At 38.1% G+C, this 16,811-nt stretch overlaps 1 protein-coding gene across 9 annotated transcripts in view; it reads left to right on the top strand.

Annotated features, from left to right (window-relative positions):
- Positions 1-16,811, top strand: part of CEP63 (centrosomal protein 63) — a 77,449-nt gene extending 60,638 nt beyond the window's left edge. For 7 of the 9 annotated variants that reach the window (XM_065942200.1, XM_065942195.1, XM_065942194.1 and 4 more), the window contains 6 exons: positions 793-930; positions 3,947-4,061; positions 4,911-5,108; positions 6,483-6,569; positions 13,274-13,479; positions 14,252-14,711. In XM_065942200.1, coding sequence (XP_065798272.1) covers positions 793-930; positions 3,947-4,061; positions 4,911-5,108; positions 6,483-6,569; positions 13,274-13,479; positions 14,252-14,696 — 1,189 coding nt within the window. In that variant the 3' untranslated portion in view covers positions 14,697-14,711. Of the gene's footprint in view, positions 1-792; positions 931-3,946; positions 4,062-4,910; positions 5,109-6,482; positions 6,570-13,273; positions 13,480-14,251; positions 14,712-16,407 lie in introns of those variants that run through there. The other 2 variants (XM_065942196.1, XM_065942197.1) reach the window with 2 other exon arrangements.

The raw sequence follows: 16,811 nt of genomic DNA, 5'->3' as shown, positions 1-16,811 counted from the left end.
AGTCCATGAATCAAGGCAAATTTGAAGTGATCAAACAGGAGATAGCAAGAGTGAACATCGACATTTCAGGAATCAGTGAACTAAAATAGACTGGAATGGGTGAATTTAACTCAGATCACCATTATATCTACTACTGTGGACAAGAATTCCTTAGAAGAAATGGAGTAGCCATCATGTCAATGAAAGAGTCTGAAATGCAGTACTTGGATGCAATCTCAAAAACAATAGAATGATCTCTGTTCGTTTCCAAGGCAAACCATTCCATATCACAGTAATCCAAGTCTATGCCCTGCCCTGTAATGCTGAAGAAGCTGAATGGTTCTGTGAAGACCTACAAGACCTTCTAGAAGTAATACCCCAAAAAGATGTCCTTTTCATTATAGGGGATTGGAATGCAAAAGTAGGATGTCAAGAAGCACCTGGAGTAACAGGCAAATTTGGCCTTGGAGTACAAAAAGAAGCAGGTCAAAGGCTAACAGAGTTTTGCCAAGAGGATGCACTGGTCATAGCAAACACCCTCTTCCAACAACATAAGAGAAGACTCTACACATGGACATCACTAGATGGTCAATACCAAAGTCAGATCGATTATATATTTTGCAGCCAAAGATGAAGGAGGTCTATACAGTCAGCTAACTTTTTTTTTTTTTTTTGGTAAACCAGGAAACAGACTAAAGAATTCTGAAGAGTTTCATTACTACTAAAAAGAGTTGGGAAAATATGAACTGCCTCTGTGTTGTTTTTGTTTGCAAAGATACAGGCCTTTAACAGTCCTCCTGTGTCTTCCTGTAGATCACTGGAGGAACCTCTAGCAGAAAGGAGGTATGCCTCTCAAGGGCAGGGGGACTTACAGAACGTGCTCTGCCAACTGGATTTTACCCACACTAGTGAAGAGCTTCTGCAGGCAGAGGTGATGCGTCTGGAAGGCAGGTAGATAATTACATGCATTTCAGCAATGTTCAGATTGTTAGAAACTATTTCAATCATTGTATTGATAAAGTAAGCTAATATAACAAATGAAAACCTGTTTTTTTCCTCCAGCTTTCACAAATGGCCTAACTTCTGATTTCATTGAGATTAAAGGAGAACTTTGATCTCAATTAAAGGAGAACTTCCTAATCTTTTTACCACCAAACTTACCAGTCAGCCTGTACCTGTCTGTGCCCTTAATCTGTTAGAGTGGATGAATCAATGGATGACATGTCTGTCTATGCTTCTAAGATTCCACTTATGTATAGTTTCTACAGTTTTTTCTTTTCTTTTATATATTGTCAATTCTTAATCTCTGCTAAATCATTTCTCCTGGTATAAAATATGTTTTACTATTCCTCATCTTGGGAAAAAATGAAAACCCTCCTTTAATTCTATATTCCTATCAAGTTACTTCCATATTTCTCTGCTCTTCTTCAAAAACCCAATTCTTCAAGAGGTGTCTATATTGACTCTCTGTATGTCTTCACATTTCTCCCATGCAGAAGGCCTTCAGTTAGACTGGCTTTCGCCTCTACCAGCCACCTCACTGGAGCTTCTCTTGGGGAGGTCTCGTTGGACATGTGGTGCTCCTTCTGTTCTGAAATGCTGTTGATATGTCCTTGTGTGTTGATTGAATCCTTATTTATGCTGTCCTATGCCCAGCTCACTTGTATTACCATACGGTGAACTTTTTTTTTTTTTTTTTTTTGGTCATACTGCAGAACTTTTTGATTGGGAGCAGTTTGATATTTTATTTTAAACATAAATCACAGTCATTTGTACTCTAATAGTTTTCTGCATGTAGAAGAAACAAATATATAAACTGTTAGCCTGCAGGGAAAAAACAACCAAAAATTTTCCATTTTGCCTTTTTAAGTAACAAATTTTTGTCCCTACTCTAACTAATATATCTTTTATTTCTGTTTTTGGAAACCACTAAATATTTTCTTTGCATAGTAAATATACATGCATCCACAGTTTTTATTTCTCACCTTGAAGTACTTAAGATATTCTTAATTCTCATTACTGAAGTATATGTGCACACACTAGATTGAATAAAATAAAGTTTAGTATTCTTATTGATGGGCTTCCCTGGTGGCTCAGACGGTAAAGAATCTGCCTGCAATGCGGCAGACCTGGGTTCAATCCCTGGGTTGGGAAGATCCCCTGGAGGAGGGCTTGGCAACCCACTCAAGTATTCTTGCCTGGAGAATCCCCATGGACAGAGGAGCCTGGTGGGCTACAACCCCTGGGGTCGCAAAGAGTCGGACACGACTGAGCACAGCACAGCACGTTCTTACTGATGGGGCTTCCCTGGTGGCTCAGCAGGTGAAGAATCCATTTGTACCAAAGAAGGAGACACAGGTTAGATCCTTGAGTTGGGAAGATCCCCTGGAGAAAGTGTGGCAACACACTCCAGAGTTCTTGCCTGAGAAATCCCATGGACAGAGGAGCCTGGTGGGGATCCATGGGATCACAAAAGAGGTGGACACGACTTAGCGGCTAAACAACAACAAGTTGTTATTGGTATTAGAGTTAATATTTACATTTTTTACCATAGATTTTCCATTGATTAAGTTTTTAGTGGTCTTTTACATGTTTTTTTCTATGCTTTCGGCAGACTCCGAGGACTTGTGTCTTGCTTGTGACACTCTGCCAACCTGGAACACCTTTTTCTCTTCAGGACTCGATTTTCCCATCTTTAGAGAGGACAAGATTGTTTCTGATTTTTCTTCTCTCTACCTCAGTGTTTTATTTGACATATTATATAGTCATATACTAAGTACCACATAATAAGCGTTCTAGGATTTTTAGAAATAAAATTGGAATAAATGGATACAAATACCCCTGTTCAGTAATAAAACTGAATGGCTTTAAAAATTATTTTTCTATATTAAAAGACTAGTAAAAAAAAGGAATTCTTTATTTGTATTGTTCAGTTTGAACAGAATACTCCCTGAAACAGGAACTGGAGGAATATACATGATTGTTTTGTATTGTTGTATTGCCAAGGTGATATTTTGAACGATAGCTTATCTGGTAAATTGGTTGTGCGGGGGAACAATCTAACAGTTGTTAAGCCTTTATTGAACAGTCTGGAACCGAATGATGAAGGGCCCGAGGGTATGGTGGACAAGGTTAAAGGGAGGTGAGAAGTAAAAGATATTATTTTAATTATAGAGTTTGTAGTTTGAGAGACAGAATATGTACATTAAAAGACCTAAGAGCAATTTAAAGTGAAAGTTCTAGAAAGTGTCTACCTTAAAACTCTTAATAATTGAAAGCAGACTGTTTTTCAGATGATTTAGGGGAATGAGGGTCAGGGTGGCTCTTTCCAGGTAAATGCTGATTCAATTCTTGAAAGGGTGTTGACTGTCCATTGTCAGGTGGTGGGGGGAGGTGCTGTGTGGTCAAGGGGGTCGTATGTGAAAAGAAAAGAAGTCAGGCTTAGCACATGGCACATGGCAGACTGTAAAGCCTAGCAATTTAGAAGCAAAAAGACTTTATAGTGGATATGAGCTATGAGATAGGAGAGGCATGGTATCCCTGAGGTTCTTATTCTGATAAGGGATAAGTAAGGGTGACAGGTTGGAAACTTATGATTATTTTGGCAACTGTGTGTAGGATGGGATTGTAATTAAGCTTGGTGAAGACTGACATGATGCCCGGTCATGTACAACTAGAGAGAAAAAACTATCTACGTTGTTATAACATTTAGAATTTTGTAACCAGTAATACTTTAAACAGATAGGAGGTATATAGGTCAACACAGAAGTCAAAAGTATCTCCCCAAAAGTTTGGATTGGGATGGAATTCTCTGACTCCACTGATATGGAAATTGGAAATGAGTTTTATTTTGGGTTAGAAAGTGATGTTTGTTTCTTGGACATTAAGAGAGTAGTTAGATAAATCAACTTGTGGGCTTCAGGATTTTATTTTGTTTTAAATAAGTGACCTTATTTTTGTCATGCAGCTTGGAATCTGTGAGTGCAACATGTAAACAGCTGAGTCAAGAGCTAATGGAAAAATATGGAGAGCTAAAGAAGATGGAAGTGCACAACAATGAGTACAGGGCTGAGATCAAGCAGGTGAGAGGGGCAGACCGCGCTGTGTTTGTAGACTGAGGGGTGGGTTGGGAGGTTATAGGAGTTAATTTTAATGAGAAAAATGTCATCCAGAGGCCATTTGATGCTCATGAGTAGAGTACGTGTAATGTGCTTAGGAGAATATCTATCTGTGTCATCTTCAGGGATGCTGTTTAAGTATTTTCAAGATAATTGAAGCCTGCCCCCTTTGAACTCTACAACTTTATTTTAAATGTGTCTTGATGAAAAATTTTCTAAAAGATAACACACCTTCTTGCTTGCATGAACACATGACCATATTAATTGAGGTGGCATTTAGTATTTTCTTACTGACTCAAGGTGGTGATGGATGTGTATTCTCTTCTATGCTGTGGGTAGTTATATCCTCATTGGCATTTGAAGTTTGTGGAATTTGTCTCTGTGTTAGTGGGCCCTGGCTGTCGTATTTGTTGAGTCATTTCTTTTTATTACTTCTTTGAGATTACTTCTAGCCCCTTTTTTTCTTCTCTTTCTGTTATCTTCTGTGGACCAGGAAACCATATAAGCAAAAATTTTAGATTTGCAACTAAAAAAAGAGTGAAGGTAACAAATGCTGTCCTCTAAACAATGTGTGCTTCAGCTCTCTGATGCTGGGTCTCAGCATTTGAGTCAGCCATCTCTCCCTGATAATTGTGGGTATAACCATCTGACCTTCAGTCAGATATGCAGCTTGGTAAATTGCTAATTTTTTGCAGATTTAATTAGGGAAAAATTTATGACTTGAGGCAAGGTAAAAATTACTCTATTATTAATATTATATTTTTCTATCTAACATGTCTTCTCTCAATTTTTAATGCTTCTATTTTTTTGCAGTTGAAAGAACAAATTTTACAGGCTGAACAGAGTTACAGTTCTGTACTAGAAGGAATGAAGATGGAGATCTCCCAGCTAACTCGAGAGTTACATCAGCGAGATATCACTATTGCTTCCACCAAAAGTTCTTCCTCTGACATGGAAAAGCGACTCAAAGCGGAGCTACAAAAGGCAGAAGAAAAAGCAGTAGAGCATAAGGTGAAACTTGAACAAAAATTTTCTTTATTTGAAGTTTGTTTATGAAGGTTCAGTTTATTAAAGTTATAATTTCCATAGTGTTTAATTCAGTAAATTGTTACGAATCCTCTTCTTTAGGCTGGTTAACAAGTAGTCTAGTGAAGATTGGCAGGAGTTAAAAGTAGTTCAGACAAGTGAAAAGGCTGTTTCTGTGGTGAGTGGTGAAGGTTACCCTGTTCACTGTGGCAGGTGAGACAAGTGGTGAGCGATGAGGTGGGAAAGCAGGGATTAGCTCCTAAAGGGCCTGCCTGCCCTGTACAGGAGTTTTCATGTTATCTTGGGGTCAGTAGAGAATGAGCTAAACAGGAGTAAAAAGTTTCTGTGGTTGTATGTAGAATAAGCAAGGAGGCAGAGAGACCACTCAGATGCTGTCACAGCAGTGAGGTGGTGGCCTGAGCACTGCGCAGGGGAGACCCAGGGAAATGGACGCATTCTGGAGATACTTGCCTGTTAAGATTGAGTAGGCTTTGTATTTGACTGGATAGGGAGAGTGAGTTAGATAGAGTTAGGGAAGGATGTCACTAGGATTCCGGCTTGGGCAACTGATTAGAGAGTGATGCTCTTTAATGAAATACAGAAAAGATAAGGAGCAGGTTTGGGGAGGATAATGAATTTGTATGAAAGGTACCCAAAATGGGGAAGCTGGCAGATGGGACACTGGTTTGAGATAAAAGCTGGACTTTCATATGGAAATATCTAATAGTTCCACAGAAGGCCTGGAGTGCAAGATTAAAATCAAGGTAAGACATTTATCTGTGGAAATCTTCACATGAAGTTGGCATTTGAAACCCCAAGAGACTTAGATATTGTAAGGAGAAGGCAGGAGAAGGCATAGAGTGTGAAGAGGAGAGACTTGAACCCAACTTAGGAAACTACTCATTTAGGGTAAAAAGGTGCCAGAATGATGCTAAAAATGAAAGAGACAATAAGGAAGAAAACCAGATAGTTGTCACAAAAGAAGTAGAAAGCCAAGGAAGGCAGGAATCTTCAAGTAGGAATAAGCTACTACCTTGAAAGGAGTGCAGATTATGAGATGCTGGAGGCAGAGGCCACGAAGAGGAGTCCCAGAGAGTCACCAGTGCCTGGATTGATCTGTTTAGAATAATATTCTTAATTGCATGTGTACAAATTCATGTTGAAGCACCTCTTCAAAAAACTTTTTAGGAAGTATTTGTATATATGAATGAAGAATGTAACTTCACCTAATGAAAATTTGTGGAATTTTCATTAGGTGAAGTTTTGTGGAAACTTTGTGGAATTTGTGGAAAAATTTTTTAAGATGCATTTGATTTATTTATCACATTTATTTCTTTTTTTCTACTTTTCCCTTCTCAGGAGATGTTGGGTCAGCTGGAATCACTCAAATTAGAAAATCGTCATCTTTCTGACATGGTGATGAAATTGGAATTGGGTTTACATGAGGTACATATATAGAAACTTGCTTTTCTACTGTCCAAGCCTTAAAAGAAATTACTTTGTAAATACTGATATTGTAAAGAGAAAGCTAAGATCAAATTATGAAATGATCCTTCTGCAAAAACTTTCTCAAAAAGAAGTCAAGACAGTGATAGGAATGAGCAAAATATGACTCTTCACTCCAACAACTGGAAGATTTTAAAAAATACTGTATGTGATAAAAATACATGTACAGTCTGTGTTCTTAATAGAGAGACTGTATATAAAGGGTTTAGCATAGTGTCTGGCATTTCAGTTCAGTTCACTTCAGTCGCTCAGTCATGTCCGACTCTTTGCGACCCCATGAATCGTAGCATGCCAAGCCTCCCTGTCCATCACCAGCTCCCGGAGTTTACTCAGACTCATGCCCATCGAGTCAGTGATGCCATCCAGCCATCTCATCCTCTGTCGTCCCCTTCTCCTCCTGCCCTCAATCCCTCCCAGCATCAGGGTCTTTTCCAATGAGTCAATTCTTCGCATGAGGGGGCCAAAGTACTGGAGTTTCAGCTTCAGCATCAGTCCTTCCAATGAACACCCAGGACTGATCTCTTTTAGGATGGACTGGTTGGCTCTCCTTGCAGTTCAAGGGACCCTCAAGAGTCTTCTCCAACACCACAATTCAAAAGCATCAATTCTTTGGTGCTCAGCTTTCTTCACAGTCCAACTCTCACATCCATACATGACCACTGGAAAAACCATAGGCTTGACCAGATGGACCTTTGTTGGCAAAGTAATGTCTCTGCTTTTTAATATGCTATCTAGGTTGGTCATAACTTTCCTTCCAAGGAGTAAGCGTCTTTTAATTTCATGGCTGCAATCTCCATCTGCAATGATTTTTGACCCCCAAAAAATAAAGTCTGACACTGTTTCCACTGTCTCCCTATCTATTTCCCATGAGGTGATGGGACCAGATGCCATGATCATAGTTTTCTGAATGTTAAGCTTTAAGCCAACTTTTTCACTCTCCTCTTTCACTTTGATCAAGAGGCCATTTAGTTCCTCTTCACTTTCTGCCATAAGGGTGGTGTCATCTGTATATCTGAAGTTATTGATATTTCTTCTGGCAATCTTGATTCCAACTTGTGCTTCTTCCAGCCCAGCGTTTCTCATGGTGTGCTCTGCATATAAGTTAAATAAGCAGGGTGGCAATATACAGCCTTGACCTACTCCTTTTCCTATTTAGAACCAGTCTGTTGTTCCATGCCCAGTTCTAACTGTTGCTTCCTGACCTGCATACAGGTGGTATATAATAAATACTTAACACTGTTATTATTACTGTAATTACTATTTTCACAGTCTTTTCATTATAAAGTATGTCATCTTTTAAGTATTTTTGTTTTAAATATATTTCTACAAGGTAAAAGTGTTAAGTGAAAGTGTTAGTCGCTCAGTTGTATCTGACTCTGTGACCCCCAGACTATAGCCCTTTAGGCTCCTCTGTCCATAGGATTCTCCAGGCAAAAATATTGGAGTGGGTAGCCATTCCCTTCTCCAGGGGATCTTCCCAGCTCAGAGATCAAACCTGTATCACCTGCATTGTAGGCAGATTCTTTACCTTCTGAGCCATTAGAGAAAATACACTTCATTTAATCAAATATTCTAGAATCTTTTATGCTGAAAGTATTTAGTAGACAGTGTAGTAGATACAAGGATGAATAAGATTCTTGTCTTTACAAAATTGAGGGTAATCCAGTAGGGAGGATAAGAAATGTAAACAAGCTTCTATGAAACCAGAGAACAGGATTAGCTAACAGAAAGTTACCAACTGTATAAGTGCTCTTTAAACTATTTTGTTATAAAATTGTTATTTTTGCAAAATGACCCATCTGTTTCTTACCCTCTTTTCTTGATACAGGTCAAATGCCCAGAGATTTTAGAAATTCTTTTTTTCTGTTTTTCTGGAGAGTATATGCCTCCAAAAATTCATGGTTATACAATGTCCCTGTTGGCTCCTAAGTAGGTTTAGTTTCACTCTCAAGGATTGTGGAGGCTGGGGTGGAAGAACATGCAAAACACTACACGAATACTTTATTTCAGCTAAAGGGAAATACAGGAAACCATTTTTATAATCTTTTGAGAGGGTGAGACACTCTTAGCATCTTGAAATCACAAAGAATTTTACAACATAAAGAATTCTACAACATAAAAATATAAAATTTCTGGACTACAAAAGACCCCATTTAAAAGACTGATAGACTAGAGGAAAACAATCTGTTAACAGACAAAAGGTTAATATAAAATATTAATATATAAGGCCTTATAAAGATAACATAATCATTGGGATCTAGTAGGAAAATAGGTTCAGTTCAGTACAGTTCAGTCACTCAGTCGTGTCCAACTTTGAGACCCCATGGACTGCAGCAGGGCAGGCTTCCCTGTCTATTGCCAGTTCCCAGAGCTGGCTCAAACTAATGTGCATCGAGTCGGTGATGCCATCCCACCATCTCATCATCTGTCGTCCCTTTCTCCTCCTGCCCTCAATCTTTCCCAGCGTCGGAGTCTTTTCAGATGAGTCATTTCTTCGAATGAGGTGGCCAAAGTATTGGAGCTTCAGCTTCAGCATCAGTCCTTCCAATGAACACCCAGGAGTGATCTCCTTTAGGATGGACTGGTTGGCTCTCCTTGCAGTCCAAGGGACTCTCAAGAGTCTTCTCCAACACCACAGTTCAAAAGCATCAATTCTTCGGTGCTCAGCTTTCTTTATAGTCCAACTCTCACATCCATACACAACTATTGGAAAAACCATAGCTTTGACTACATGGACCTTTGTCAGAAAAGTAATGTCTCTGCTTTTTAATATGCTATCTAGGCTGGTCATAGCTTTTCTTCCAAGGAGCAGGTGTATTTTAATTTCATGGCTGCAGTCACCATCTGCAGTGATTTTGGAGCCCAAGAAAATGAAGTCTCTCACTGTTTCCATTGTTTCCCCATCTATTTCCCATGAAGTGATGGGACTGGATGCCATGATCTTAGTTTTTTGAATGTTGAGTTTTAAGCCAACTTTTTCACTCTGCTCTTTAACTTTCATCAAGAGGCTTGTTTGTTCTTCTTCACTTTCTGTCATAAGGGTGGTGTCATCTGCATATCTGAGGTTATTGATATTTCTCTCAGCAATATTTATTCTACCTTGTACTTCATCCAGCCCAGCATTTCTCATGATGTACTCTGCATATAAGTTAAATAAGCAGGGTGACGATATATAGCTTTGACATACTCCTTTCCCAATTTGGAACCAGTTTGTTGTCCCATGTCCGGTTCTAACTGTTGCTTCTTGACCTGCATACAGATTTCTCAGGGGGCAGGTAAGGTGATCTGGTATTCTTATCTCTTGAAGGATTTTCCACAGTTTGTTGTGATCTACACAGTCCATAAATAGATAATCATAGAAGTAATACAGAAATTCAGCAAAGAAGAAAAGCAGTTACATCCCTTTAATAATCAAAAATAAATATTCTTTTGTTTATTGGCTTGACAATGATTTTTTAAAAACTGATATAACCAGTGTTGGCAGGGATATAGAGCAACAGGCTCTTTAGTGATCTGTTAATGAGAAAGTAAATTGACAGCTATTCTGGAGGGCAGTTTAGCAATGTCCATTAAACCAAATGTAAATACATGCAGTCTATAAAGTCCTGAGTCATGTGCATTTCTGATTGTGGTTGTCATTGCTGAATTATTCTCCTTTTGTCATCAGTTTGCATTCCCAAAGAACCCATCCTGGAGAAGTAAATGCATGAAAATGGTCATTTCAGTATTGTTTGCAGTATCCACAATTTTGAAAAAATGTAAATGTTAGTTTGCAGAAGGATGGTTTCATGATTTTCTTTACTAGGAAATGTTATGCCGTCATTTAATATGGCAGATGAACATATGCTCCCTCGCCAAATCCCTCTAAAACTAAAGTGAAAGGACTTTGTTTTTTAAAGCAAACATACAAGGAAGAAAAAGTAGTAGAGGAGACAACAGCTAAATATTTTGTAAGGGGGAAGGTGGATGGAAAGAAGGAAAGAAGAGAGGAAGGATGCATAGATGGAAGGAAGGAAAATAACTTTATACACCTTGATAAGCAATACTAAGCTAGTGGTGGAGAAAACCAACAGCCTGATTTGCACCACAGAGTCTTCAAAAGGCTCAGGATTTCAGTTCAATTCAGTTGTGACTGACTCGATGCAACCCCATGGACTGCAGCACACCAGTCTTCCCTGTCCATCACCAATTCCCAGAGCTTGCTCAAAGTCATGTCCATTGAGTCAGTGACGCCATCCAACCATCTCATCCTCTGTCGTCCCTTCTCCTCCTGCCTTCAGTCTTTCCCAGCATCTTTCCCAGGGTCTTTTCCAGTGAGTCAGTTCTTCATATCAGGTGGTCAAAGTATTGGAGCTTCAGCTTCAGCAACAGTCCTTCCAGTGAATATTCAGGACTGATTTCCTTTACAGTTGACTGGTTGGATCTCCTTGCAGTCCAGAGGACTCTCAAGAGTCGCCAACACCACAGTTCAAAAGCATCATTTCTTTGGTGCTCAGGTTTCTTTATGGTCCAACTCTCACATCTGTGCATGACTTCTGGAAAAACCATAGCTTTGGCTAGATGAACTTTTGTTGGCAAAGGAATTCTCTGCTTTTTGATATGCTGTCTTGGTTGGTCATAGCTTTTCTTCCAAAGAGCAAGCGTCTTTTAATTTCATGGCTGCAGTCATCATCTGCAGTGATTTTGGAGCCCAAGAACATAAAGTCTGTCACTGCTCAGGATTTGGAAATAGCTGATTGAGACTTTTATCTTATGTAGTGTGATTATCTGTTCATATTTAAGAGTTGGGAAGTCTCAGAGGTGCTTAATCTAGACTATGACCAGAGAATCTGTTCAGCTTGATTTCTCCTGAAGCCTCTAACAGTGGTAATGATGGTCTTTCTTCACACAGCCAGGTGTGTACTTGCCATGCACTTTTTATATTACCTTTCACATTCATTCATTTGTAGTTGTTGTTAATAAAATAGTAAATTTGAGAAAAATTTAAATGATGCCTGCCTGGAAAAAGCAAACATTATCTTCTTCTAAAAGATATCTTTAATAACATCAGATTTGAAACTCTGGCTGTTGAGAATCATGTCAGCAGTTTATACTTCCTCTGATTTTGAAGTTACAGTGTAAACATGATGTATGTATTAAGAACAGTTATTAAAAAGTTCCATTTTGCATTTACCATCCTGGGAAGTTGATATTACTTTTACAAATGAATAATTTTGGCTAAATAACTTTTAATAAAAGTATCTAATTAGCTTTGTAATGAAAGCAATAGCTCTGATAAATTATTTACCACAGTGAAAATAAAAGTCACTAGTAGTTCGTAGTTTAACTCCTATATCCTGCAGATTTTTTATTTTTGAGATTTTATCTGTCAACAACTTACTGAAAGATTTTATAACTTATTCTCACTACTAGTACACATAGTTAAATGGTTGTATTTTAAGCTTTATTTTTTTGTTAGGTAAATTGTGTTTGTCAAACTACTTGACCAGCTTATTTTCAAAAAATTCTTTATAGAAAAGAGCAAGCTAAACATCGTATTAAATTCCAAAGAAGACACCATAATTTTTCAGAATGCTAATGAAAATATTTTGTCATTAGAAAAAAATGGTCCAGACTTCTGTTTTTTTAGGTGCTATATTACTAGGAAATACCTAGAATTGAAGAGCAATAGAATTTATAATGACAGAATTCAGACCATATCAGAGTAGTAATTCCTACCTTATCCTTTTTGAATACTGACTTATCATGTCGAAATCAATCTGACATACCAGAATAGGTACAACATTATGTAAAAGTCTTTAAGACCAGAGAGTTATTTATTTAAAAGTTGTCCATGCCAGGCAGAATTCCTTTTCAGAACCTTATGTTCAGATTTCTTTCTTTGAAATAGGTCTCTTGATTTTCTTCCATAGGTATTATGGGGCCATTCAACCTTCTGTTTCCATCTTTTTTTTTTAAGTTAAACTATAGTTGTATAATTGCATAGTTACAATATTATATCAAAGTGTACAACATAGTTGTTCAATATTTTTATAGATTGTACTGTTTAAAGTTATTATAAAATAATGGCTATATTGTCTGCTGTATAATATATCCTTGTAGCTTATTTATTTTATACATAGTAGTTTGTGCCTCTTAATCCCCTACCCCTGTCTAGCCGCAACCACCTTCCCTCTCCCCATTGGTAACCGTTCTGTGTCTGTGAGTCTGTTTCTGTTTTGTAATATCCATTTGTTTTATTTTTTGTTTTCCACATATAAGTGATAACATATAGTCTTTGTATTTCTCCGTCTGATTTATTTCACTAAGCTCAGCTTTCTCTTTCTTAAAGAAGAATTCATGGTTACTATTTTCTTTGTTTTTGTCTGTTTTTGATTCTCATTTGTAGCTTTCTTCCATCCTAGTTCCAGCCTTCCTCCAGCTCCTTGGATATTCCTTCACACATTAGGGAAGCCCATTGTGCTCCTACCCCATTAACTAAGAAATACACCCTTTTTTTTTTAAGGAGCCAAAACCAGATCTATACTTTTTCCTAAGTAAAACCATAGATTAACTAGTCACAGCTAAAAGTAATTTTCAACCAGCAGTATCACAGATCACAAGTATTCTTTTACAAATTAAGTGCCTCTGTTCTTTTTTATTAGGCAAAAGAGATTTCACTAGCAGACCTCCATGAAAATTATATTGAGGCATTAAATAAATTAGTATCTGAAAATCAACAACTACAGAAAGATTTGATGGATACCAAAGGTCAGCTGGAGATTTCTACTCAGATATGCAAAAACAACCGGGACAGGATCTTTAAACCAACACACAGCAGAGTACCTGAGTTCAAGAATACAGAGTTCAAGTAAATTTTCTTCATAGTTTATTTAAAATATATATCTTTATTATGTAGTGCTCATTTCTTTGAGAATAATTTCCAATTTATAGAAATTAAATCTTTATCAAAGGACCCTATGTTTAATTTTGAAGCACAGTATGTACAAGTAAAGCTGTTAGGTTAAAAAATGCAGGGGGTTATATATCACTTTCATGCAAACTTCTAGATGTAGGTGAGAATAACAGCCTAATTCCCCTGAGTTTTGTCATGCTGCTTCCCACCTCTCTAGCTTCACTTGGCCCGTAAGAAGTGGAAGTTAGCTTTTTATAAAAAGCTTCTTTTGTATTTTTGGTGAACTAACAATAGACTGTTACCTAAAACATCAGTATTCAATGAAAAACCACCCGGCTTCAGCTCTTACATGTTTTCCTACCAGGAACCTTTGCTGACACCCTCTCTGCCACTCCCACCTCACCCCCAGGTAAAGATAAGGGATTTCTGTATGCACATTGCTTCCCTCTGTCCTACCATCAACCTCAGTAGGGCACCCAGATAGCACACTTGTCTTCCTTGCTGTTGTGTAAGTCTGTGGGGGCAGGGACGTGGTCATGGGGGTTGGATATTTGGGGCCAGGGTGATGAAAAGAATGCCTGGTCTGACCAGGCTGCTGATTTTGTAAATTATAGCCTTCTCCTTAGTCTGGTACTGTATTTTTATTGAAGTTCCAACAATAAGTCTGTTTTAAAGGAGGAAAACTACTACAGTGTTTATCTGCTTTATTTTCCAATCTGCTATCCAGGCCAGCCCATGGCCAGCACAGGCATGATGGGATGAAGGCTGAGCCCTACAAAGCAGGTTTTCATTCTCCGCAAGGACAAGCATCGGAGAGCATAGAGCCTGTGTCCCTGTCCCGGGGCTTCAGCCCCCAGAGCCATCAGATTAGCTCTTGCTGCTCCACTGTCTCTCTGCCATCAAACTTTCTGTGCAAAACTCAGTCTCTTCCTTCAATGCTAGATACAAATGAAACCAACTTTTCTGACACTATCTCTGAGAGCATAAATGACCCAGAAGACTTTACATCTTCGGTATGGAAACTTTTTGATCTTACTAGTTTATTAAGTGTGTTTAGTTTGATTTTGTTTTTTTATTTTAAGGCAGAGGGTTTGTTTTTTTTTTTCTTTTTGTCTCCTTACTGCTTCTCACTCTTAAGTGCCCTTTGTTATTCTCATATATTTCTGTCCTAAGATTTTGCTTGTGAAGACTTCAGCCACTAGTACTTTTTAAAATGTGTCTTTTTAAATATAAGTTATAGGGATTCATTTATTTTTAGTCAAAATTTAAAATTCCCTTCCTGCCTTTTTTCAGAGAGGGTCACCTTTGTATTGGAAATGATTGGTTCAAGGAATATCTCTACCTGCCAAGACAGTCCTGGGGCATAGACAGTGGGGAAGGAGAAAAGGAATGGCTGGAAAGGGAAAGAGTGAGTTGAGGCAGAGGAATTCATGGCATCTGCTGTGTCTGTTATGGACCATAGGCTGGGTGCCGCCCCACGGGGCCCTGGTGGCAGACGCTGCCCTTCAACAAGGCTGGCCCCTTGTTCCTGCAGCAGATGTGAGGACTCCTCTCCACCCTTGTTTTTGCCTTCTGTGCTGAAGCGCTCACCTCTAGCCGTTCATTCTCATCACCCTGTGATCCTGTACCTGTGAAAGTTCAGTATTTTTGACTTTTTAATGTGCCAACAAGTCCATAGGAGTTCTCTTTTAGTTGTTGAAATATATGCACTATATATGTAATTCTGAAATCCAAAAAAGACCTGATGACTAACTTTCTAAGTTTGACACTAAGACCTGACCTGGCCTGAACTGATATGATGTGATAAAATGTTGATTGATCCCACTTAACATTTTATGTCAGAAATACCAATGTGTTTGATTATGGGATGCTACCTCAGACTCCTCATAGGTCATGTATTCTATATTTGTGAATTCATCTACTTGCTGAACTATTTGTTACCTGTAAGCAGAACTCATAAGCACTTCCACTCATAAGCACTGTCATTCATGAACATGGCAGAGCTGGATAAAATGTGAGTCACTGGACTTGCATGTTTCCAGCTAAGGTCAGTCAAGGTGGTACGTTATCCTCTTGTTTCAACTCTTGTGCTGAGATGCCCAGAAGATAGAGCCACTCAGGGGCAGTAGAGTGCACGAAGCTCAGATGCTGGGCTTGAACAGGGTTTGAACCCCAACTTTGGCACCCATTAATGGGGTGGCCTCGGGCAAGTCACTAAACACTGTGAACCTTGTTTTTTGTGAAATAAAGCAAACAGAATCTACCTGGTGAGTTATTCTTAGGAGTTAGGATTATAATCTATGTGAAGTTTGTGTGTATGTGTTTATGTTTCCCATAAGAGCAGTGTTTCAATATTCATTAATTTGGTGTTTGAGATGACATTATAGAAAATAACTACTGCAGATAAGGATCAACTAAATATGGTACATCTAAATTCTGAAACCAGTGATTTCAGACAAGGGGCTGTAGACTCAAATTTTGGAGGAAGGAAAATATTGATTTTTAACTGGTATCTAATTTATTACAGGTAGATTTTCTATGCTTTAAAAAGTAACATTCAGATTTTTATAAGTAAGTTTGAAATAAATAGGCATTAAGTATATCTCTTCTAGGGTATAGAAGGCTCTGGAAGTCTTCAAATGAGTAAGTAATATATGACGCTTCACACTTACATAACTGTGTCAGAAAGGAAGAGATCTGTGTAATTTTTGTGGAACCTTTTTTTTTTTTTTTTTTTTACTGTTATCATGATTAGGATAAAAACAATATCTTGTCAGAGGAAAATATCCCCCTTTTGATATTGGTACTTAGAAAAGTCATGAATACTATATCTTAGAAATATACTGTTCAACTTACATATGTCAAAATTTGTTTCTCTTCTAGTGTCCCTTGCCTCTGTCTCCTCTTGGTTCAATAGCCACAAGATTTTTGGAAGAGGAAGAACTGAGGTCTCATCACATTCTAGAGCGCCTCGATGCCCATATTGAAGAACTAAAGCGAGAAAGTGAAAAGACAGTGAAACAATTCACAGTCCTAAAGTAGCCTCTTAAAAATCACAAACTTGGAAATAAAAATAAACACTGAAGAGTTACTGTCATCCTGAAGTAGAAGCTCTTTGAAAGCCTGAACATATGACTATATAGAAGCCATAAAAATGAGATGTACTAAAGCTGCTGTGAGGAATCTGAGAAGCTGATACTTAGCTCTAAGGTGTTTTCTCTGCACTGTCTTGTTTAAAGGACTTTTCCCAGCAATAACGTGTAAATAAACCACTTTGCTAGACTTTT

The sequence above is a fragment of the Muntiacus reevesi genome, chromosome 8 (assembly GCF_963930625.1).
Source record: "Muntiacus reevesi chromosome 8, mMunRee1.1, whole genome shotgun sequence".
Classification (NCBI taxonomy): Eukaryota; Metazoa; Chordata; class Mammalia; order Artiodactyla; family Cervidae; genus Muntiacus; species Muntiacus reevesi.
This window is presented reverse-complemented; position numbering and strand designations above follow the sequence as displayed.